This window comes from Mastigoproctus giganteus, chromosome 1 (genome assembly GCF_048544385.1).
Source record: "Mastigoproctus giganteus isolate SK-2022 chromosome 1, ASM4854438v1, whole genome shotgun sequence".
Taxonomy (NCBI): Eukaryota; Metazoa; Arthropoda; class Arachnida; order Uropygi; family Thelyphonidae; genus Mastigoproctus; species Mastigoproctus giganteus.
The window spans coordinates 135,219,332-135,244,091 of NC_143575.1; the positions used below are offsets into that span (position 1 = coordinate 135,219,332).

General features: G+C 38.5%; 1 protein-coding gene across 2 annotated transcripts in view; it reads right to left on the reverse strand.

Annotated features, from left to right (window-relative positions):
* Col4a1 (Collagen type IV alpha 1) overlaps positions 1-24,760 on the reverse strand; it is a 1,206,096-nt gene that overhangs the window by 101,279 nt on the left and 1,080,057 nt on the right. For both annotated transcript variants that reach the window (XM_090374514.1, XM_090374509.1), the window contains exon 34: positions 18,461-18,703. In XM_090374514.1, coding sequence (XP_090230640.1) covers positions 18,461-18,703 — 243 coding nt within the window. The remainder of the gene's footprint in view (positions 1-18,460; positions 18,704-24,760) is intronic.

A 24,760-nucleotide genomic window follows, 5' to 3' on the forward strand; every position in this document is an offset into this window, starting at 1 on the left:
TTGCACTGCTTCTATTGAAAGAGCAGCTGCCTGGAAACCAAGTTGCTCTGGATTTCCAGGACTGCTGGGAGTAATAGAGAACAAGTAAATACATGGGCTAGGGTAATTAAGAGTAGGAACAGGTGCATTTATACTTGCATGTATGCGAATGCTAGAAGTATAGTTAATAAATTTTATGAGTTTCAAGCACTGGTCAAGATATCAAACATGGATATTTTTGGGATATCAGAGACATGGTGTCACACAGATATAAGCAGTGAAGAATTGGAATTTGGGAAGTATGCTTATTCTCAGCCTGGTCTGTGCTTGTCAACAGGAGAGACTGCTTCTACAGGGATTGGATACACTTAAATAGAAAGGGTGCAAGAATATTTGCTGATGCTATCGAGGCAGTGTTATGTGGTTCGGAAAACTGCAAGCTTGGGGGAATACACGAACTAATAGATTAACAGTAGACGCTGGCAGAGATTAAAGTGATTCTTGCACCGCTTCTAATGGAATGAGCAGCAGCCTGGAAAACAAGGTGCAGGAGATTTCAGAGACTGCTGGGAGTCACTGCGGAACAAGTAAATACATCAGCTGTGTTAGGGTAGATAAGAATAGGAACATGTGCATGTATACTTGCGCATACACCAATGCTAGGAGTTTGGTAAATAAATTTGATGAATTTGAGGTGTTGGTTAAAACATCAAAGGCAGATATTGTTGGGATATCAGAGACGAGGTGTCACACAGATATAAGGAGTGCAAAAATAGAATTTGGGGAGTACAATGTGTGCAAGAAGGATAGGAAGGGAGGAGTTAGGCTATTAGTTAAGAAACACAAAATCGAAGTAAGTACAGCCAGTCGAAATGTGTGGACAGTGCAGTACTGAGTCAGTTTGGTGTGACATAAGCAGTGGCAAAGCAAAATTGAGAGTAGGAGTGTGTTATAGGCCTAATTACTCTGATGAGTATAATAAACAGCTGTACAGAGGACATATAATAAACAACTGTATAGAGTGGGCCACTAAATCAGTGTGTCTTATAATGGGGGATTTTAATTTCCCAGATATTGACTGGAATTTTTGTGGGATGGTCACTCACACACTAGCAAGGCTTTTGTGGATTTATTGCATGATTGTTTTCTACAGCAGCATGTTCAGGATTCAACTAGAGGGGGTAACACTTTTGATCTGATTATCAGTAGTGATTATACATGCATTAAGAATCTGCAGATAAAGGAATCACTGGGTGGCAGTGGTCACAGTGTGCTGAAGTGGGATTTACTCAAAGAGTTAAGTACCATCAGGGTTAAAGGGAAGGGTTTTTGCTTTCGTAAATACGGCTATGGTGGTCTGAGACAGTATTTAATTTCTATACATTGGGACCAACTGATGATGTTACCAACAGCAAATTCAAAATGGGAATCATTCAAAGAATTAATCTTGGAATCTACTAGGCTTTTCAAACCAACTAAGAAATACTGTTCAACGTTTAGGCCTAAATGGATGTAAGATGAGACATGTGGCAGAGAAGAAAACTGCATGGAATATATATAAATTAACAGTTGACAGGGAAGCCTGTGGTAGATATAAGCTGGTCTGTAACCAAGTCACAAAGAAGGTTAGGGAAGCAAAGGCAGATTACATGAAATCTTTGGCAAAGGATGCAAAGAAAAACAGCAAAGACTTCTTTACTTATGAAAACTCTAGATTGGTATTGATGATATTGATGAATCAGATTGGTCCACTTGATATCAATGGTTCAACTGTTGATGATCCTGCTCAGGTAGCTAACAGAGAATTTTGCATCTACATTCACACATGAGGAGTTATTCAGAGAGGGGAATCACAGAGGTGAATTAAACTCTGGCAGTGGGCTGGATGATTTTGTAATAACTGAGAGCAAAGTGGAGGAGAAATTGTTGAAGATAAATACAAGAAAGGCACCTGGGTGGATGGGATCTATCCAGTTATATTAAAGGAGGCAGCAAAGGAAGCAATTCGTTATCTAAAGCTTCCTTGGACTTAGGGGAGGTAGCCATGGACTGGAGATGTCCAAATTTGACCCCAATTTATTAAGAAGAAGATCAAAGGGTGACACATATAATTACAGACCTGTTAGTTTGACTTCTGATCCAGGGAAATTAATGGAGGCACTGGCTAAAGAAAAACAGCAGGATCATGTAAACAAGATTTCAGTTATAGCTCGGACACAGCATGGGTTTGTTATGGGGAAGTCTTGTCCGACCAATTTGATTGGATACAATGATGTGGTCACAAAGGAACTCGATGAAAAGAATAACATGGAAAACTGCTGCACAAATTAGAGCAGAGTGGCATTGGAGGTAAATTGCTGCTATGGATAAAGTGATGGTTGATTGGGAGAAGACAGAGAGTGGTAATCAATTGACACTGCTATTCGTGGACTAATGTTATTAGAGGAGTCCCCCAGGATTCAGTGTTGGGTCCATTGTTGTTTTCTGTATTTATTAATGATATTGATGATGGTATATCAGTCTTAATGTCCAAGTTTGCAGACGATAAAAAGGTTGGTTGGCAGGATTGTTAATGACACTAATGACAGTATGCTGCTGGAACAGGATGTAGAAAAGTTGAGCAGATGGGTTGAGAGGTGGCAACTGAAGTTTAATATTAACAAATGAAAATACTGCATATAGGAAGCAGTAACCCCAGAGTAACGTATCAACTATGTGGTACTACACTGACAGTGGTAGAGAATGAAAAGGACCTGGGGGTAAATGTGCAGGCAGATATGAAATTTTTTGAGCTGTGCAGATGGTCTGCAAGAGTAGCACATGGTGTTTTGTCAATTATATACAGGAAATTTTATAGTAGGGATAAGGAAGTGATTATCCCCTTGTATAAGGCAATGGTCAGGCCACACCTTACTGTACACAGGTCTGGAGGCCTCATTTCAAGAAGGATGTAGAACTGCTGGAATGAGTACAGAGAATGGCAATGAGATTAGTGAATAGATCAAACGGTTGCTCTTATGAAGAAAGGCTTAAATTTTACAAATTACAGTGTCTGGAGACTAGGCATCTGCAAGGTGATGTGATTGAGGTATATAAAGCCTTGAATGGTTTGAGCATGCTCAATGCTGATGGGATTCTCCCTCTTGCTCAGATTAAGAATCTGAGGGGAGGGGGCATAGATTCAAACTGAGGAAAGACAGTTGTAGAACAGATGTGTGGAAATTTGCCTTTATCCAGCAGGTAATTGATTGGAACAGACTTCCATCTTTTGTTGTGGAAGTTGATAGCTTAAATAAATTTAAGGCTGAGCTGGACAAGCATTTGGAGTGAATAGATGAGTGAAATAGGAGTTTATTTTTTTTTTGTTGGCTAATGTTGCATAAGCTTGCTTTCTTGCATTGTATGCTTCTGCTAATGCTAAAATGTCTTCATCAGCATCATTAATACTGATGAAACAACACAATGCATGCAGTACTAAACACTGGGGAAATATACTAATAACATTAGTCCATGAGGAGCTGTGCCAATTGATAACCACTCTCTCTCTTTTCTCCACCCAATCCTCCCTTCTTCCACAGTAGTAATGTAGGTGGTAGATGACTTTCATCAACTGGTGAAATACCACCAATTTGCTTATTGGAGGCTTGAAGTGGTGAAACCCATGTTTAGTCTCTAGAGAAAAGTTTCCAGCATCCCCCCCCCCCCATACTTCTCCTTCAACCCATGCACGGTACTGAGTACTATAGGTTTTGATGCCTTTCGTGTTTGGGGTTTTCATAAAAAAAAAAAAAAACTTGTCCATAATACCAGACTGCTCTAATTTGTATAGCAGTCTTTTATGTGGAACAGTATAAAAAAGGTTCTCTAAAATCTAAGTAGATGATGTCAATTGTATTTTTTTCTTCTTCCTGTTCCTATGTTACTGCATCATATTGGTCAAGCAATATTGTCCCTTAAGAAATCCAGGCTGTGATTTCATTCCTATCTAGATGATGATAATGCAGACCATTTAAAGAAGTAATGCAGTACTTCCCTGGAATACATTTACACATCTCCATATGGACCTTCCCTGAAATTAAAGATGCTATCATGATTATTACTAAAGGATTGCATCTTTTGTTGCTTCTCTTAATTAATTAGGTAGATCCCATCTCCTCCAGGTGCCCTTTTTAAAGTTTAGCTTCAACGATTCCTCATCCACTTTCCTATGAATTATTATCAAATCATTTAGCTCCCTGTATAATTTTATACACTTCTAGAAAAAAATCCCTAAAAATCCCTCCTGTGTGAATGTAGATAAAAAATATCTATTCACTCTTTCAGCAACCTGAGCAGGATCATCGATAATTAAACTACAGGTGATCCCCACTTAATGCTGATAATTCATTCCAGAAAAACAGATCGTTAAGTGAATCCACGCTAAGCAAGCGCTGTATTCCCATAAGGTAATATATGTATTTGAGTTGTGGTTGGTGCCATAGGATATTTCCTAATTAATAGTCAATGGTAGTGAAAAGATGCACAGATGTCGGTCAAAATATTTAATATTTATATATATATAAAATATTCTGCATTACATGCATATATAATTATATGGTAACTACTTGCATATCAAAATTAAACTTAAAATTCCAATTAAAATCACAAATTTAATTGATGAATTTAATCATGAAAAATATGTCGATTTTGGGTTGTATTTTGGCCCTCTTCCTGGTAAACTAAAAGGGGTTTTAATTTTAAATCCCCTGCAGCGTTACCACCCAACAATAAAGTCCCAATCCTTCGCCATGTTGAAACCTGGCATGTTTTTTTTCTTCTTTCAATATGAACTTCTTTTAGGCTTTCGTTTCCAAAAACGTCCTGCTTCATCTATGTTTAAAACTTTTTGAGAAGTATAACACAATACCCCTCTTCAATAATTTTAGCAAGTTATTTTTGAAAGTTTTGGCTCCTGCACTAGTGGCTTCTCCCTGAATTTTAAATCTATTCAAGCAGCTCTTACTAGTTTTAAATGGTTCCACATTTTTTTTTTTTTTTTAGGTGAGTTTTCTTCAGATCATATAGGCTAATCTCTCTCTCCTTTTTTTTTATATTTAACTTAAATGAATTCTGCATTGGATATTATCTTCAATAAAATTAGTTAAAGTCTCTCCTTTTCAATTCTAATAGCTGGCCTAGCCCTAGTTGCTAACCACTCTCTCTCTTTTCTCCACCCAATTCTCCCTTCTTCCACAGTAGTAATGTAGGTGGTAGATGACTTTCATCAACCGGTGAAATACCACCAATTTGCTTATTGGAGGCTTGAAGTGGTGAAACCCATGTTTAGTCTCTAGAGAAAAGTGGAACAGTTGTCTTTCCCGCTGCTAAAATTAATTCATTTTTTATAAATGTTCTTAAAGTTAAACTTGCCAGTCCTAAATTATGGCATACATCCGCTTGTTGTTGACCAGAATCGATTCGCTTCAAAACGTCTAATTTAATTTTCAAATTCAGTCTTTTTCTTACATTTATAGTCTTCGTACTGAGTCCAGACATTCTTGTTTTTTTATTCTTAGCTGCCATTATTAACTCTTCAAAAATGTAACACTGCGTTGGTTGCATTAATTGTGATACAATATTCGAGTAAACTGTCCGTTACGCACGATGTCTAACGCTCTACTGAGTGATGACTAGACTTCGGATAAATGCACATAACGCAAATATTACAAGCAATATACTTGATCATTTTTTTAAAATGTTGATCTCGGAACTACGTAACAAGTCACTGTGCTGCAATTAAATTAGAATGCAAGAAAATTTCACTGATTGTTGGAAAATATCTCAAGTTGGTGTGGGAAATGTTTTAATGCTGTTTCGCTGTTCATTTTCAAGCTATTGACTCCATCAAATGAAAAGATTTCGTTAAATATGCCAAAAATACAATCTGTAAAAGAGTGTTATAGTGATTTGTGACAGCGTTATAGTAAGATACGGGTTATAATATAAGAACAGTGTTATAGCGAATCAGCGTAAAGCGAACCTCATTATAACGAGGGCCTGCTGTATTCACATCTAGATGATTAGTATGATTAATCCTTCTAGTGTTTACCTAAGTAAAGTAGTTTTTGCTACTTTTATTTGCACTGTTTGCCAGAGACTTTTCATAATCTGCCTTAGCTCGCCTAACCCACTTTCATGACTTACAGTCTATTTTATACCCACTGCATAGATAGGTTTCTGTATCTTTTGATAATTTAAAAGCATTCCATGCATATTTCTTCTCTGCCACGAGTCTCACTGGTTCATATTCATCCGTTTAGCTCTAAGGCTTGAACATATCTCAGTTGGTATATAAACCCTAGTAGCTTCTACAATTACTACTCTGATTGCTTCCCATTTAGAATTCGTTGGTAATAACATCATTAGTTATTCCACTGAATAGATTTTAAAAACTGTCTGAGACTACTGTAGTTTCCTTGATAAAAGCATAAGCTCCTCACTTTGTCCTCTACAGTATTTAATGGTTAACTACTGCAAATGGTAGTTACCCTTGACAATAGTTAACATCGTTAAGAAAATCACACATCAATACACTATGATCTCTGCCACTTAGTGGCTCTTTTTATCTGTAGATTCTTAATGAGTGCACCTCACTGCTGATAACCAGAACAAGAATACTGATTCTTCTCACTGTCCCTCTAACATATTGTAGAAATAAGTCATTCAATAAATCCACAAAAGTCTTCTTACTGCAGGAGTGAACAACCCACAAGTTTTAGTCAATATTTGGAAAGTTAAAATCTCCCATATAAGGCAATCTGATTTTCTGGCCACTCTACTTCTCTGTATAGCTGTTTGGTATACTTAAAACAGGCTAATAAAATACTCCTACTGTCATTTCTGTTTTCCAAGTGCTTATGTCATGCCAAACTGACTCAATGTTGCACCATCCAACCACTTTAATCTGATGCACTGCCTTAGATTTTATATGCTTCTTGACTAAGAGCATAACTCCTCTCCTGTCTGTCCTTTCTGTACACATAGTATGCCCCATATTTAAATTCTGCATCCTTTATGTCTAAGCAGGACTATGTTATCCCTATATGTGATTATTTAATCAGAGTGGTTAAATAATCTCTACAACTCTACATCAGTACTTCAAATTCCTCAAAAGAACACTATTTCAAAGAAAATTAAGCCAGCAAACTTATTGTCACAATATCATAGCGGTTCAGATATTTTTCAACCAGATTTTTATTTAATACTTTATTTATTTATTTAATTAGCTCTTTATTTGATGCTTTATTTATTTAATCAGATCTTTATTTAATCATATCTTTATTTTAGAACTAAATAATTGTCACATCTATGCACAGATCCTTTTTAATGCACCAGAGAACAATACCGTTCACTCAATAGATGGATCATTTATCCCTCAGAATTCTAATGCTAACTCATGTGAAAATTTAAAATTCATAAGATAAATGAAATAGCACAGTAAAGAATCATCCAATGATAACATAAACTTCTGAAAATGAACACAAAATTTTCAGGAACCATGTTAACTAACTTTTAGTCAGCGAGTTATAAATTACTGGAATAAGTAACCTACATGGGTGGTTGAAGCTGGCAGTTTGAGCAAATTCATTGGTCAGCTGGATAGTTACCTATGGGAATTCACAGGAGGGAAATGCATAGGTTATCTGTTTCCTTTTCTCTTATTATTTATTATATTTAATTTAATTATTATTATTATTTTACTTTTTTTTCTTTCTTGTTTTTTTGGCTAGTGAAGCATAAGCCTTAGGCTTCCTTGCACCATATGGCCATTACTAATACTAAGGTCTATTAAATTTTCTGCACTCAAAATATATATTTTACACATCTTAGACCTTTTGTTCTCTTCTTGAACATCAGAATGACATACACAGAAACACAAAGTGAATGGAAATATTAGCATTAGCAAAGGCATACAATGAAAGAAAGCAAGCTTATGCGGCATCAGCCAAAAAACAAAAATTTCCCATTTCACTCATCTATTTACTCCAAATGCTTGTCCATCTCAGCTTAAAATTATTTCAGCTATCAACTTCCACAACAAGAGATAGAATATGCGGATGTACAGTTAGTTGATCCAGCAATCAACTACCCGCTGGCTAAATGCAAATTTATGCATGTCTATTCTAAAACTGTCTTTCCTCAGTTTGAATCTATGCACCCTCAGGTTCTTAATCTGAGCAAGATTAAGAACCCGAGGGTAAATCACATCAGCACTGAGCTTGCTCAACCAATTCAAGGCTTTATACACCTCAATCAGATCACCTTGTATGTGCCTAGTCTCCAGGCACTGCAATCAGATCACCTTGTATGGGCCTAGTCTCCAGGCACTGCAATTTGCAGAACTTAAGTCTATCTGGGTGAGAACACCCAGATAGGGTGTTCTAGCAACTCTACATCCCTCCTAAAATGAGGTCTCCAGACCTGTACACAGTATTCAAGGTGTGGCCTAAACACTGCCTTGTACAATGGGATAATCACCTCCTTGTTCCTGCTAACAAAATTCCTATATATCATTGACAAGACTCCATGACCTGCTCTGGCAGACTGTCTGCACTGTTCAGCAAACTTCATATCTGACGGCACAATTACCCCCCAGGTATTTTTCACTTTCCACTTCCTAATTGTAGTACAACACGGTTGGTACATTTCTCTTGTATTACTGCTACCCATATGCAGTATTTTGAATTTGCCAATGTTAAACTTCAGTTGCCACTTCTCAGCTCATTTGTCCAACTTATCGAGATCCAGTTACAGTAGCATACTGTCTTTATTGTCATTAACAACCCTGCCAATCTTTGTATCATCTGAAAACTTGGACATTAAGCCTGATATACCCTCATCAATATCATTGATGAATAAGCAAAATAACAATGGGATCAGCACCGAACGCTGGGGGAACTCCACTAATAACATTAGTCCACGAAGAGCAGTGTTTACTGATTACTGCTCTGTCATCTACCACTCAGCTATTACTTTATCCATTGTAGCAACTTGCGCTTAAGGCCACACTGCTCCAATTTGTACAGCAGTCCAATTTGTACAGCAGTCTTCAATGTGCAACAATATCAAAAGCTTTACTGAAATCCAAGTATATGATATCAAAATTATATTTTGCATCCAGTTCCTTTGTGATTACATCATAGTTTCTGATCAAATTGGTTAGACAACACCTCCCTTTAACAAACCCATGCTGTGCCTTAATTACTACTGCAGTCTTGTCAACATGATCCTGCAATGCTTCTTTAACCAGTGACTCCATTAATTTCCCTGGAACATAAACTAACAGGTCTAGAGTGTTACTTCTGTCACATTTTGAACTCCCTTTGTGAATTGGAGATACATTTGCACACCTCCAAGTCAGGGGGACCTCCCTTGAATCCAAGGAAGTTCTCATAATTAGGGCTAAGGGTTTCCTTACTTCCTTTGCTGCCTCCTTTAATATAACTGGATAGCTCCCATCGACCCCAGGTGCCTTCCTTATACAGGTGACCCCCGCTTAACGCTGATCATTCGTTCCGGAAAAACAGAGCGCAAAGTGAATCCGCGCTAAGCGAGCGCCGCTTTCCCATAAGGTAACATATGTATTTGTGAGCTGCGGTCGGTGCCATAGGATATTTCCTAATCAATAATAAACGGTAATGAAAAGATGCACAAATGTCGGTCAAAATATTTAATATTCAAATATTTGCACATATAAAATATTCTGCATTACATACGTATAATTATGTGGTAACTACTTGCGTATCAAAAGTAAACTTAAAATTCCAATTAAAATCATGAATTTAATTGATTTAATTTAATGGATGAATTTAATCATGAAAAATGTGTGGATTTTGAGTTGAACTTTGGCCCTCTTCCAAATAAACTAAAAGGGGTATTAATTTTAAATCCCCCGCAGCGTTACCACCCAACAATAACGTCAACTGATCCTTCGCCGCTTTGAAACTTGGCATGTTTTTTCTTCTTTCAATATGAAACTTCTTTTAGGCATTCGTTTCCACAAAAGTCCTGCTTCAGCTATGTTAAAAACTTGTTGAGAAGTATAACACATAATATACCTCTTCAATAATTTTAACAAGTTCTTTTTTGAAAGTTTCGGCTCCTTGATCTGCACTCCCTGGATTCTAAATCTATTCTACCAGCCCTTACCAGTTTTAAATGGTTCCACATTTTTTTTTTTTTTTTAGGCGAGTTTTCTTCAGATCATCATATTGGCTAATCTCTCTCTCTCTCTCTCTCTCTCTTTTTTTTTTTTGTTAATATTTAATTTAACTGAATTCTGCATTGGACATTATCTTCAATAAAATTAAAGTCTTTCCATTTCAATCCAAATAGCCGGCCTAGTCCTAGTTGCTTGCAGTGGAACAGCTACCTTTCCCGCTGCAAAAATTAATTCTTTATTTTTTTATAATTGTTCTTACAGTTAAAGTTGCAAGTCCTAAATTATGGCACACATCCGCTTGTCGTTGACCGGAATCGATTCGCTTCAAAACTTCTAATTTTCAAATTCAGTCTTTTTCTTACATTTATAGTCTTCGTACTGTGCTCAGACGTTGTTGATTTTTCATTCTTTTTTCATTCTTCGAAAATGTAACTGCGTTGGTTGCATTAATTACGATACAATGTTCAAGTAAACTGTCCGTTTCGCACGTTGTCTAATACGGTACTGAGTGATGACTAGACTTCGGATAAATGCATATAACGCAAATATTACAAGCAATATACTTCGTCATTTTTTAAAATGTTGATCTAGGAACTACGTAACAAGCCACTGTACTGAAATTAAATTAGCTTGCGAGAAAATTTCACTGAGCGTGGGAAACGTTTTAATGCTGTTTTGCTCTTCATTTTCAAGCTATCGACTCCATCAAATGAAACGATTTCGTTAAATATGTCAAAAATGTAATCTGTAAAAGAGCGTTATAGTGATCTGTGACAGCGTTATAGTCAGACACGGGTTATAATATAATAACAGCGTTATAGCGAATCAGCGTATAGCGAACCGCGTTATAACGGGGGCCTGCTGTATTTAATTTCAACAATTTCTCCTCTACTTTTCTCTCAGTTATTAAAAAATCGCTTAGCACCCTGTTAGAATTTATTAAGCTTCTGGCATTCCTCTCCTTGAATAACTCCTCATGTGTGAATGTAGATGCAAAATACTCATTCAGTTTATCAACTACCTGAGCATGATCAACAATAGATCATCATTTATGTCAGTTAGACCAATCTGATTCATCCCTTTCCTCCTAGAGGATACATAAGTAAAAACTCTTTGCTATTTTCTTTGCACCCTTTGCCAAAGATTTCTTGTAATCTGCCTTCGCCTGCCTAACCTCCTTTGTGACTTGATTACAGACTAGCTTATATCTGCCAAAGACTTCTGTGTCGCCTTGTAACTTATATGCATCCCATGCATTTTTCTTCTTTGTCACGAGCCTCATTAATTCATCTGACATCAATTAGGCCTAAACCTTGAACAATATTTCTTAATTGGTATGAAAAGCCTAGTAGCCTCCAAGATTAAGTCCCTGAAGGCATCTCATTTAGAATTCATCATTGGTAACATCATCAGCTGATCCCACTGTATAGAATTTAAAAACTGTCTGAGACCACTCTAGTCACCTTTCTGAAAGCAAAAGCCCTTCTCTTTACCCTTGATGGTAGTTACATCTTTAAGTAAATCCCACATCAATACACTGTGATCATTGTCACCCACTGGTTCCTTTATCTGCAAATTCTTAATGCATTAACAATCACTGCTGATAACCAGATCAAGAGTATTACTCCCTCTGGTTGCCTCTCGAAATGCCGCAGAAAACAGTCATCCAATAAATCCACAAAAGTCTTGCTAGTGTGCGAATGACCACAAATTCCAGCCAATATCTGGAAAGTTAAAATCCCCCATTATAAGACATTCTGATTTACTGGCCCACTCTATTTCTCTGCACAATTGCTCATTGTACTCATCAGATTCATTAGGCCTATAACACACATCTACTCTCATTTTCCATTAGGTCACAACACCATACTGACTCAACCTTGCATTGCCCACCAATGTCAACTGGATGCACTTCCTTAAATTTTATGTTTTCTTAAATAACAGCATAACCCCACCTCCCTTCCTGTCCTGTACATCCTTTCTGTACACATTGTACTCCCCAAATTCCAATTCCTCACTGCTTATATCTGTGTGACACCACGTCTCTGATATTCACAAACTATCTGACTGTGATGTGTTGACCAGCTTCAAACTCATCAAATTTATTAACTATAGTAGTAGTGGCATGTGATGCAAGAAAGCAAGTGTATGAGCTTATGCAGCATCGGCCAAAAAAAAAAAAAAAAAAAAAAAATTATAAAATAATCCCTTCTAAATATTTGTTTAGTTCCTCCTTAAATTTATTTAACCTATCAATTTCCACAACGACAGATGGAAGTTTGTTCCAACAATTAACCACCTGTTGCCTCAAGGCAAATTTTTGCACATGTATTCTACATCTGTCCCTCCTCAATTTCAATTTATGCCCCCTTAGGTTCGTAATCTGAACAAGTGGAAGAATCCCATCAGAATTCAGCGTGCTCAATTCATGGCCTATACTTCTAGCATTGGTGTTCATGCACCCCTTCCTACTGTTAGTTACCCTAACACATCCCATGTATTTACTTGTTTCACAATGACTCCCTGCAATTCTGGAAGTTCCCAAAACTTGCTTTCCAGGCTGCTGCACATTTCAATAGAAGCAGTGCAAGAATCACTTTTGCCTCTACCTGCAGCCACTGTTAATCTTTTAGTCTATATAGCCCCCAAGATAGTAGTTTTCCGACCCACCTAACACTGCCTCGATAGTATCAAGAAAATATTCTTGCACCCTTTCTTTTTTTTTTTTTTTATGTAAACCCCAAATACGAGAGGTATTAGAACCTATAGTACTTAGTACCATGCTTGGGTTGGAGGTTGAGAAGACAAAAGAAGACATTTGTTGACATTGGACTTGAACTTCTGGCATCTCCCTAGCCAGGTGGGAAGGAGCAGTAGTGCGTAGCACACGTTCCTTGATTAGACCGGGGTTCGAGCCCGTCACCACCAAATACGGAGGATGTGGAAAGGTCAGGGAATGACCACTGCATAACCCTGGAGCAATATGGCCTTAGTTGCTAATGCTCCTAAAAACTAAATAACAAACAAACTTGAACAGTAAATGGACGTTGGCTGGTGGTGGCACATGTTCGCACTGTTTTGAAAGAGAGAGCGGGAATTATAGAAGCCAATTCAGAAGAACAGTGCCCATGGAAGTATCTGTAGAAAAGGCATGCAGCAGAAACAGTACGTCTATGACACAGCGAGTGGAGAGACTCTGTTAGAGATGAATCATTAATTAACCTAACTTCCCTCTTCTGAATGGAATCAAGAAGCCTGAGAGAGGTTTTGGGGGCACTACCCCAATGTGGGAACAATATTCCATGGCAGGGCAGATTTGCGATTTATACAGAGTGAGCAGCTGTTTGGAAGAAAAGTAATGCCAAGAGAGAAAGAGAAAACCAAGTTTTTTTGATTCAGAGGAAGCAATATTTCTAATGTGCTTGTGCCAAGAGAGATTAGAAGTCAGGGTAATCCCCAAAAGAGATATATCATTTTGCCTAGTAATCGGAGTGTCACTAAAGATAAGCATAGGAGCAAAAGAATCCTTTTTGCGAGATATAATATAAGACTGAGTTTTAGAAGGATTGAAATCAATTAAGTTGTCATTGCCCCACTGTAGAATTACCTGAAAGATCGGCATTTAAGGAATTGGTAGCAGATTTTCGAGAAGTTGAAGCTGATTGAGCAGGGCAAGGTTTCTCAAAATGGAAAGTAGAATGCAATGTGCTATCATCCGCAAAACTATGGATAGGATTTCCAGTCAATGGAAGAAGGTCATTAATATACAAGAGGAAAAGAGTGGGGGAAAGAACTGAATCTTGGGGGACACCGACATTAGCGGAGAAGTCAGAAGACAGAGAGCCATCTACCATCACCCTCAGTGAGCGATCAGAGAGAAAACTGAATAACCAATTACTAAAAACAGTTGGCAAACCATAAGATGGAAGCTTGTTTAGAAGACCTTTATGCCAAACCCAATCGAAAGCCTTTGAGATGTCAAGAGCAACTACTTGTGTTTCACCGAACCTTTCCATTGAATTAGTCCATAAATGGGTAACTTAATCCAGAATATCACCAGTGGATCGGCACTGACGGAATCCATACTGGCGATCGTTGATCAGATGGAAGGTTTCTAGGTAGTTTAAAGTTGGCGGTTAATTGATTTCTTCATTACTTTAGAAAGAGTAGAAGTAATTGCAATGGGACAATAATAGGATGGGAGAAATTTGTCACTCTTTTTAGGAACTGGCTGGATATGAGCAAATTTCCAAGCAGAAGGAAAAACACCTTTGGAACAAGAAAGTGAAAAAAGGTGGCAAAGAATAGGAGTAAGTTCAGGAGCACAGGTTTTGAGAACAAGTGGATAAATACCATCGGGACCTGGAGCTTTCTTAGCATCAAGATTCGTCAAAATCCTTCCGACATCCTTTTGATGGAAGACCACAGGAGGCATTGAATGGAGCATGTTGGGAATGGTGGGAGGAGTTTTACCAAGATGATTAATACATGAGTCGGAAGAAAAATGGGATGCTAGCAAGTCAGCTTTATCCTTGGCTGAAGTGACAACAGAACCATCTGGTTTGGACAGAGGTGGGAGCAGAGATGGGCAAAAGTTGACAGCCAATAGCTTTGGCAAGGTACCAGAATGCTCGGCTACCATTAGGGGAAGAAGCAAGTTTTCTGCTCTTAGCCTGTTCAAACTCTAGTTTGGACTGATTAATAACTGCTTTACAATTGTTGCGAGCTTTGGTGTAGGCAGAAAATGGAACTGAAGAATTAGAAACAAGCCAATTATGATATGCAACATTCTTCTCTTGAACAGCCTTATTTATTGGAAAACCAAGGTTTTCCAATAAATATTGGAAAAGAGATAAAGGACGAGATTTTAAAGTGGAGTGTGGGATAAAGGATTCCATTCCTACAAGAATAATTTCACTGACATGATCTCAGCAAACGTTGACATCAGAAGTTTTGAAACAGTAATTCTACCAAGGAAAAGAAGAAAAGAAATCTTGTAGGTCATCCCATTTTGCATTTTTGTAATGTCAAACAACACGAGGTTGGGAATAGCCATGAGATAAAGGCTCCATTGGAGAAGAGACAATCACCAAGTTGTGATCTGAAGTGCCTAAAGGACCTCTCACTTCAACCGTGTACTTAGATAGGTTGTTTGTGAGAAAAAGATCAAGCGTGTTGACTGTATGATTAGGATTGTCTGGTATTCTTGTAGGTAAATGAACAATCTCTGCAAGGTTTATTAGTAATTGCAAAAGCCTCAGCATCTCGACCAGCTGGGTCGGTGTGACTAGAAAATGGAAGCCAGCTGGAATTGTGAACATTAAAATCACCAAGGAAAATTACCTCGCTGTTAGGAAAGTTGGACTGAAGAAAGTCAAGTTGCAAAGAGAGGAAGTCAAAGAACTCCAAGTGATTAGCGGAGTTGGGAGAACAGTAGAGACAACAGATGAATTTGACACAATGAGGTAGAGAGATTTTAAGCCAGAGAAGATCAAAGAGAGGAGAATCCAAATTGCCAAGTCTCTGACAGGGAATATCAGAATGGACATATGCAGAAGTACCACCTTTGAGGTGAAAGGAATCATACAGTGAATAATTTGGGCATCTGAGATGAGCAGAAGATGAATCAACCGATAACTGAGATTCTGTCAGAAATAGTACAAGGGGTTTGGCAAACTGCAAGTGGAAATGGACATCATTGAGATTGGAATTGAGACCACGTATATTTGTGAAATGAATTAGGAAGCATTTGGGAGGTTTAGATCTTTTCACAGATAAGTTTGTTCTATTAGTTTGACAATTCATGGTGTATTCAATAGTAAGAAAAAGTGGGTGGGACATGCTGTATGAAGTAATGAAATTTTTGGATATGGCCTACACATGGTAAGAATATACCCAGATCCTTGACATAATGTGGCCTCGACAATGCTCCCCGCATACGCACTACTCGGACTCCCTCTAGTCACTATCTGGCGGAGTAGAGGTAGCAAGATTATGCACTAGCTGATCCGGAAGCCTCCTAGAGAATTATCAATAGGTTCGGTCTGGTGTGCTAACTAGGGCCGGCCTGCCAACACCATATTAGAGCTGTACCCTCGAAATTTAAGGAATATTGGATCTCGCCACGATGTTCATCATAACCTCAAAAGTCATCAATCATACTGCATGATGGAAGAGATAGGGAAGGGTTGACTGGCACTTAGCTCTAGAGACTAAACATGGGTTCAGGGCACCCTTTCTATTTAAATGTACCCCTTCCCTGTAGAAGCAGTCGCTCTAGTTAATGAACATCAGTCACACATCATTCAATATGTCATAAAAGAAAGTATATAATGAACACATGTAATTATATCTTTACATATCAATAACAAAACCAGCAGAATTATTTACACTACAACTGAATTTTTAATACCACCACAAGATAGAATGAACTAGTAATTTTTTTTTTTCCATTTTTTTCAGTTTCATTAATAATATTACAGATATTCAGTTTCAGCTTAGGTTTAATCCCTTCCCGGAACATTTTTTTCTGTAAAATGTGCTGTAACGGATCAACATTTTTGATTTTACAGATTAAAAGTATGTATCATGCAAATACTCATTGTATAGTTTTCTGTGTTTTTTATTAATTTTTTCGTAGAAAATACATGGGAATAATTAACCCATTTGGGTTATCACGAGATAACTCGAGGTGCAAATTATACAGATTATTTTAATAAATTAGTGCTTGAGCTAAAAGAGAGGCACAGAAAAAGTCTTCATTACTCATTATATAAATAAATTTAAAAAATCAAGTGGAACAACACAAGCAGTAACCTTGAACAACAAGCAGTAATTGCCAACTAACTACGGTCTGACACACGGCCACCACAAGTGGACAGGCGAGTAAGCATCACTTATGGGTGGCAGTTCAAGAGGGCGCTGAAATATCTTTCGATATTGTTTTTGTGAATTATTTTCGTGGGTTCAGTATTCTGCATTTAGGTTGCTGTTTTGGTTTTTAGGGGCATTAGCAATTAAAGCCATATTGCTCCAGGGATATGCTGTGGTCATTCACTGATCTTTCCGCATCCTCCGTATTTGGTAGTCACGGGCTCGAACCCCGGTCTAATCAAGCAGCATGTGCTACGCGCTGCTGCTCCTGCCCACCTGGCTACGGAGACGCCTTCTGCATTTAGAATGGCAAATTATATTTTGCTTACTAGTGGCACAGGAATGCACGCTACTGTTCTGACATTGCTGTACATTGAAGAAAATACATTTCAGTCCTAAATTTGGAGGTATTATTGTATCCCGAGATATTTCATGTAGTTCCCAATAACTTTTTAAACTAAAAACGAGATATCTCGGGATAATCCATGAAGGGGTTAATGGCACCTTATTCAAAATACATAACAAAATTGATACATAGTTTTCAAACTAAAAATTCTATACTGTGATAACTTTTTATGGGACTATCTTTTAAACTGGTTGAATTTATAGCAAACATCCATGAACCGTTGAGGATTTGAAAACTGAAATACCTACTGTCATGGACAATGTTACTACAAACATTAATATGGCAGTATGACATTTTTTTTACAAATGTTTGTATGAATTTATTGAGGCTGACAAAGCACACACACACACACACACACATGCAGCGGCAGATCCAGAAAATGACAGGAGGGGCACCATTTTGTGCTTTGTTTTTGCACAAACAAGACACAAAATAATGCACAGAACAAAACAAATATGACACTCAAACATAATGTGACTAGCAGGCACAGACATATAGCTAAAGTCTGAATTACTTAGAAGTAAACATAAGTAAAATAGCTGAGCCATTATGCAAACATAGATAAAATCCTATGTCACAATGAAAAAAGAAATTTTTTTTGTAGCTAAAGAAAATATAAACGATTGGTGAATATCCTCCGAAAAAGGCCAGGGGGCACGTGCCCCGGTGCTCCTACCCTGAATCCGCCACTGCACACACACACACATATATATATATATATATATATAACATGTATTCAACTGAATTTATACTATGAAAAAACCTCCAAACTATTCTGTAAATTAAATGGAAATTAGTTTTGCAATTTTGTAGTTCAATAAAAGTTGCCATTAAAAAAATAATAAAAAAAAACAGCCTTTTTAATAACCTTGTAGACCTTTCTTATTGTAAGATGTGTTAAAACAAAGCCCATTTTCTGGCCTCTCAGTTTTACATAAATGAAAAACTGAGGAGACCTGAAGCCAAGAAGACAGTAGCCAAGTTTATATCCTATGTCTTACCTGGAGAACCAGGTAATCCCCGAGGTCCTGGAGGACTGGGTAGACCTGGAAGCCCTCTTTCGCCCTTTGTACCTGGTGTACCTGGTAATCCACTATCTCCTTTTGGTCCAGGGAGTCCGTCCCTGCCTGGCACACCTGGTGTGCCAACGGGACCTGGTTCACCTTTAAGACCAGGAAGTCCTGGAAGCCCTGGTTCACCTGGGCTACCTGGTGTTCCAGGCAAACCTGGAAACCCTGCCTCACCTGTATAATGAAACAGAAATAAACACTTATTCTGTAGGGTCATGAAATAATATCATAAAACATCCTTCTTAACAATAAAATTTATTTCTTAGTTTTCGAAACAAGCAATTTTATAAATATATTGGTAATAAAGATAGAGAAAAAAACTATTAAGAATAAAATTTTAGAGACTCAAAGATACAACTGAATGACAGCACAAGTTCTGTGGCCTCTAAACAGATAAAAAAAATTATTTTTATCCAACAGAAGCCTAGAAATATTATTTTATTAACATTTCCTATAAAGCCAGACATCAAGTTCATTTTTTTTTATTAGTTTTTTTCTTAATAGTTAGAAAATTATCAACATATGATAATCTGATACAAAAAAAAAAAAAAAATACTATTCCAGAAATCTGAGATAGTTTCTGAATTCATACTTAATACAAACTTCTAGGCTGAGTACAAATTTATTTTAAGATAATAAATCACTGAAACCTATGTTAGTATAATTATGTTTATTTCCAACATGGCTATTAATTTAGACGATATTATTTCCTTAGGATGATCTTTGAGCAGCATGGCACATAGGTAAACTGTGTTATTTGAAGATAACAAAGTGCTCAAACCTACGTTGGTAAAATTATGTTTATTCAGATCAGAAATAAATATAATTACACAAGCTTTGGAAATAAGCACAATTATACCAACATCAGAAATAAGCATAATTTCCTATGCCCATACTGCTCAAAGAATACCTTAGATCAACACAATACAGGGTTTACTTCTACTAATTTATTTGGCTTATTACATAGTTAATTGGTGTATTTGGTATATTGGTGTAAAACATACATGTAAATCAGTGACAAATCAGTAATGTAGGTATAGTGAGGACATAAAATGAACAAATTCATTACATAATACCAATCAAAACAAAAAGAATTTACAAAGTAAAGTACATAAGATTATTTAAAACTGCACCTAAAATAGCAATAAAATGCAAACAAACATAAAAGAATAAAGGTTCAAACTACAGCTGACATAATAAATACATAATAGTACCAGGAGAAAACAGAGAACTGACATTAATACAGCAAAAAAACTGTTTTGCTAACACAGCACAAATCAGTTTTCTGAAAGATTTTTTGATATGAAAATATCAAACTGGAGAAGTTTAACTAAAATCATAGAACAAAATAACAGACTCATTAAGGAACAGTTCATTCTAAGATATTGTTGTTGTTATTTGGTTTTTAGGAGCATTAGCAACTAAGGCCATATTGCTCCAGGGATATGCGGTAGTCATCCCCTGACCTTTCCGCATACTCCATATTTGGTGGTCACAGGTTCGAAACCAGGTCTAATCAAGAAGCGTGTGCTACGCACTGCTGCTCCTGGCTACGGAGGCACCACTCATTCTAAGAATTAAGCAGAATGTTAATGCAGATGATAATTTTATGAAATTTAAGGTTGAGAGCAAGCAAATCAAAAATTTATTCAATAAACAAATAGATCACATATTCTGATATTCTACTAGTGAGTTTAGTTAATAGACAGCAAAATATACAGGGTGTCCACAAATAATTACTCTGATTACATTTTGTTACAAAAATTTTATTACTATTGGGAGATTAACAAAATTTAACCAAATTGTACACTAATATTAAAAGTTTTTATCAATACATAATGACTTTAAAGAACTTCAACATGAGCTCTTGTGACACATAGAATATCAAGGCAATATTCAATCTCTCTCTCTCTCTCTCCCCATACATTTACTAACAACTGTGGGGTGATGCATTCGAATGCATGTGTAATCTGCTCTCGTAATATTTCGATATCTGGAACAGCTGTCACATACACCAAGTCTTTAACATATCCCCAAAGAAAGAAATCTAACGGGGTTATGTCTGGTGACCTTGGGGGCCACAAAATCGGTCCATCCCTGCCCATCCCATCGGTCCATCCCTGGAAATGTCTTATCCAAAGTGTCCCGAACAACTTGAGCCCAATGAGCAGGTGCTCCATCCAGCTGAACAATAACAGTAAGCTGCCTCTGTTCCAGTTGGGGTATAGCATAATTAATGAGAATGTCTAAAAACATGTTTGCACTAATTGTGTTTTTGTGGAAGAAGAAAGGTCCAATAATGTAATCATGTAATCTGCCAATGCTTAACGAAACAGGCCTACGCGCTCTGGATTCATTAAGAATTTATTACAGTATACACAGAGCGTACAAATAAAGGAAGAAATATATGAGCTTTCGGCTATATGGTAGCCTTCATCAGAATTAAAAATACATGAATGGCAGTTGGAATGAAGATGTGCACTGCCAGGTGCGTGAGACGCGAGGTTTAATTGTTTGTTGACGTCTGTGGCTGTGACGCATGATGACGTGGCCAGCGCTTGTCCAATGATAGAACTACTGACTCTGTGATCGGGTTGACTTGGCAACCACTGTTCCTGTTCAAGGATTTATCCGAAGATTTTATATTTAACGATTCCAACCAGGTACGTTTTAGGTAATGGTGGGATCTGTCTACCACCACGACATCGCGGTGTGGGTCGATGTCGTGGTGGGTTGTCCAGACATGTTCGGCGATAGCTGAGTGTTCTATATCCGCTAAACCGATCGCTCTTTTGTGCTCCGAGAGACGTTTCTCGAGTCGACGTCCAGTCTCTCCAAAGTAGCAGCTAGTGCAGTCACGGCAAGAGATGCGGTAGACCAAACCGCTCTGCAGAAGGGTGGGGACAGGTGTTTTCACGTTGGAAATGAAAGAACGCAGTTTCTTGCCTGGGAGTTGGATGCACTTTATTCCGTGCGTTCTCAGGATTCTACCGATCTGTTGTGACAGGTTGGGGTAGTATGGGATGAATGCCCTCGTGGATGGCTCGTCACTGTTGGTGTTGTAGCTGGTCGTCACGATGTCACGTGTCTGTAGATCACACCTGTCGAGGACGTCAATGGGGTAGCCACACCTCGTAAGGTCTACTTTGACCCTAGTGACCTCTTTGCGTCTTTCATCAGCGGAGCTGGAGTGTGTCCAGGCGCGAGTAAGCAAGGTTCGGGCAGTGGAGAGGAGGTGGCCTCGCGCGTGTGCTGACCGGAAGTTGGTGAACTGGCCAGCACACATGGGCTTACGATAAACTGTAGTCCTCAGGTATGTGCCTTCACGTCGGACAAGTGTGTCTAAATATGGTAAGGAGTTGTTCGACTCCAGCTCAATCGTGAATTTTATGAAGGGCGATAGTGAGTTGAGGTATGATAGAAGTCGCTGACCTGAGTAGGGATGACCACGAACACATCGTCAACATAGCGACACCAAAAGGCGATGTGATCTGGTGCGTGTGCAAACGCACGTCCCTCTAACTCCTCCATCACGATGTTTGCTGTGACCGAGCTGACAGGGGAACCCATGGCCGTGCCATGTATCTGCTGGTAGACTGAGTCATTAAATATGATCGCACCCCCTGTTAAGCACAGTCTGAGGGCGGCGGAAATGTCATCGGGTGTGAGACCAGTTCTTTCGTTGAGGGTTCTATCATTGTCCAAGAGTTGTTTTGCACAAGAAATGGCAAGTTCCACAGGGATGGAGGTAAAGAGCGATATGACGTCGAACGATGCCATAACTTGATCCTGCGAGATGGATACAGTGCGAATCCTCTTTATGAATTCAACACTGTTGGAGACGGTGTGGGTGGTCTTGCCAACTAGAGGAGAAAGAAGTCTCGAGACAAATTTAGACAGCTCGTAAGTCGGTGATCCACAGCAGGATACAATTGGTCTCAGTGGTGTGTCTTCTTTGTGCACTTTCGGTAGGCCGTAAAACCGTGGGATCTGACATCCGGAGGCACGGAGGTGATTACGGGTTGACTGTGTGATCTTCCCTTGTTTCAGCCAACTGTTGATGAGGATATTCACCTCTGATTCCCATCGTTCTAAAACTCTGTTGGGGTTGATGGTCAGGGGTTTGTATACGGTGGTATCTCGTAAAAGTAGTAGCGCTTTCGCCATGTAATCAGTGTGATCCATTACAACCGTACGGCGGCCTTTGTCTGCCGGTAGAATGACGATGGACGAATCCTGTTTCAATGCCTTGAGGGCAGAAAACTGTGTACGGTTGAGGTTAGAAGAGACGGGGCGAGCACGGTGTAGAACTGCTGCAGTCTTCAAGCGGATTGTGTTGGCTACATCTTCTGGGAGGCGTGATAAGCTGGCTTCCACACCTAAGGCGATGTCGGTGATCGGCGGGTGCTTAGGAAGAACGGCAAATGTCATGCCAAGAGTCAATAAGTTTATTTGGTCCGCAGATAACTGTTTGCTGCTTAGGTTCAATACGAAGTCCGTGGAATTAGTGAGAGGGGTATTACGTTGGCTGCGAAATTGACGGGATTCATTAATCAAATTACAAAACTTACGTTTCTGTCGGGCACAATAAAGATCTGATTCTCTGACGGCCTGGTGACATAAAGTGTTGACCACATCGGTGTAAACGGGATCGGGAATCAGAGTCTTAAGGTCGGCTAGTAGGGTTGCCTTGCTCGCTGAAGCACGTTGTATGTCATGATGGAGGCAGCCGATCCATATACGTAGGGTTTTGAGGCCGAAGTTCCGACAGGCACGTCTCATGCGCTCATTAGAAAACGGTTGTTTGTAGCGAAACCCTTTCGGTATAATCTCGTTAGCTTTGCACCTATGCGCAAACCTCAGGTGTTGTCTACTACGGGCTATAAAGATAAAATCTTTCTGTAGTCTCACGACCATGTCGTATGCTGGTTGGCCAAGAATAGTACGAACATAACGAAACAGGCCTACGCGCTCTGGATTCATTAAGAATTTATTACAGTATACACAGAGCGTACAAATAAAGGAAGAAATATATGAGCTTTCGGCTATATGGTAGCCTTCATCAGAATTAAAAATACATGAATGGCAGTTGGAATGAAGATGTGCACTGCCAGGTGCGTGAGACGCGAGGTTTAATTGTTTGTTGACGTCTGTGGCTGTGACGCATGATGACGTGGCCAGCGCTTGTCCAATGATAGAACTACTGACTCTGTGATCGGGTTGACTTGGCAACCACTGTTCCTGTTCAAGGATTTATCCGAAGATTTTATATTTAACGATTCCAACCAGGTACGTTTTAGGTAATGGTGGGATCTGTCTACCACCACGACATCGCGGTGTGGGTCGATGTCGTGGTGGGTTGTCCAGACATGTTCGGCGATAGCTGAGTGTTCTATATCCGCTAAACGGATCGCTCTTTTGTGCTCCGAGAGACGTTTCTCGAGTCGACGTCCAGTCTCTCCAAAGTAGCAGCTAGTGCAGTCACGGCAAGAGATGCGGTAGACCAAACCGCTCTGCAGAAGGGTGGGGACAGTGCCAATGCTTCTGCCAATGCTTTTCCCTTTCTCAACTGACCTAGTTGCCAAAAACTTTTCCATCCATGATTTAATAAGCTTTACATCTGGAGGATTTCTACTGTACTTGGCTCTAAACATTCTCTGCACAGTCACAGTAAATTTTGTTTCAGCTAACCAAACAACACACTGAGCTTTCTCTTGTACAGACAGTATCTTGAATGGATAGATGCAACAACGCTATTAGTGGCAACAGCAGTAAATTTAACTCACTGGGTTTAAACTCTATAATTGTACAAGATTGTTTTTGATAAGAAAACTTAAGCAAGATTCAACATTACCAAATTAGAGCATACTATAATCAGAGTAATCATTTGTGGATACCCTGTATTTCATAAAACACTTTTGCATACATTATTTATATAATTAAATTCTCTGATGTTCAGAGAATTTTCCACATACTCTTTAAGAAAACGGTATTAAGAACATCCATAATATAAAGGTTACAGACTGCAACTCATGGGCTGGAAGTCCATTCAACAGCAGAACATCTCTGGATTGGTTAGCTGACTGTTTTTTACAATAACATGTTAGAGAGACAATAAGAAAACACAATATTCTCAATCTGGTTATTGGTAATGATTCATCTGTATTAAGAACTGAAGAAAGAAAAACTATGTAGCAGCAACCATAGCATATTGATCTGGGATTCATTCAA